The sequence below is a fragment of the Wasmannia auropunctata genome, unplaced genomic scaffold, assembly GCF_000956235.1.
Source record: "Wasmannia auropunctata unplaced genomic scaffold, wasmannia.A_1.0 LD267503.1, whole genome shotgun sequence".
NCBI lineage: Eukaryota > Metazoa > Arthropoda > Insecta > Hymenoptera > Formicidae > Wasmannia > Wasmannia auropunctata.
Window position 1 is genome coordinate 1 of NW_012095387.1, and position 628 is coordinate 628.

The following is a 628-nucleotide window of genomic DNA, read 5'->3' on the forward strand; positions in this document are numbered from 1 at the left end:
GGCGTATAACAATTTTATGAATATCATCGACGTTATCGGTGGTCCGAAAGAGGCGCAGCGTGCTCAGGAATTGTTAAAGAAAGTCCGAATCGTCGACGACGTGACCACTGGACGAATTATGGAGCTGCGTTTAGGCGGTAAAATTAAGGACCGATCGCGATTGATTTTTGCAACGGGCGAGAGTATGAAAAGCATCACTGTTTCTGCTAACGAGGGATTTGTAAGAGCGGCGCGCATGCAGGTAAATACATTCGTCGTACAAGATTGTTTCACAGTTCTTGGTCAGTGTTACACAGATATTGTATTTTTTTTTTCAGGGCATCGAGTGTACAGTTTTCTTACACGAACCAAGGTCTCTGTCAGAAATTAAAGAAGGTAACGCAACAAGTATAGAACAATCTTGATATTATTTGGAATATCTAGGCGATCATAAAGAAAATATATACTGATACTAGGCATTTCTATTGTTAATTTATTATATTAATTTATATATATATTACGTAAAACGGCGTTATTTCTATGAAAAAAAAAGAAGCTACTATATTTCATCGTCATTGATTATCTGAACGTTGGACTTGTTAAACTGAAGCTCTAAATCTTCCTGAAATTCTGTAAAATGTAAAATAAG

At 36.5% G+C, this 628-nt stretch overlaps 1 protein-coding gene across 1 annotated transcript; it reads left to right on the top strand.

Moving 5' to 3' along the window:
• The first annotated feature begins 7 nt into the window (after positions 1–7).
• Positions 8–458, top strand: LOC105462237 (UPF0415 protein C7orf25 homolog). Its single transcript, XM_011708758.1, has 2 exons — positions 8–241; positions 318–458. Exons 1-2 carry the CDS (start codon positions 17–19, stop codon positions 402–404), a joined length of 312 nt encoding a protein of 103 aa, XP_011707060.1. The 5' UTR covers positions 8–16; the 3' UTR covers positions 405–458.
• The last annotated feature ends 170 nt before the right edge of the window (positions 459–628 follow it).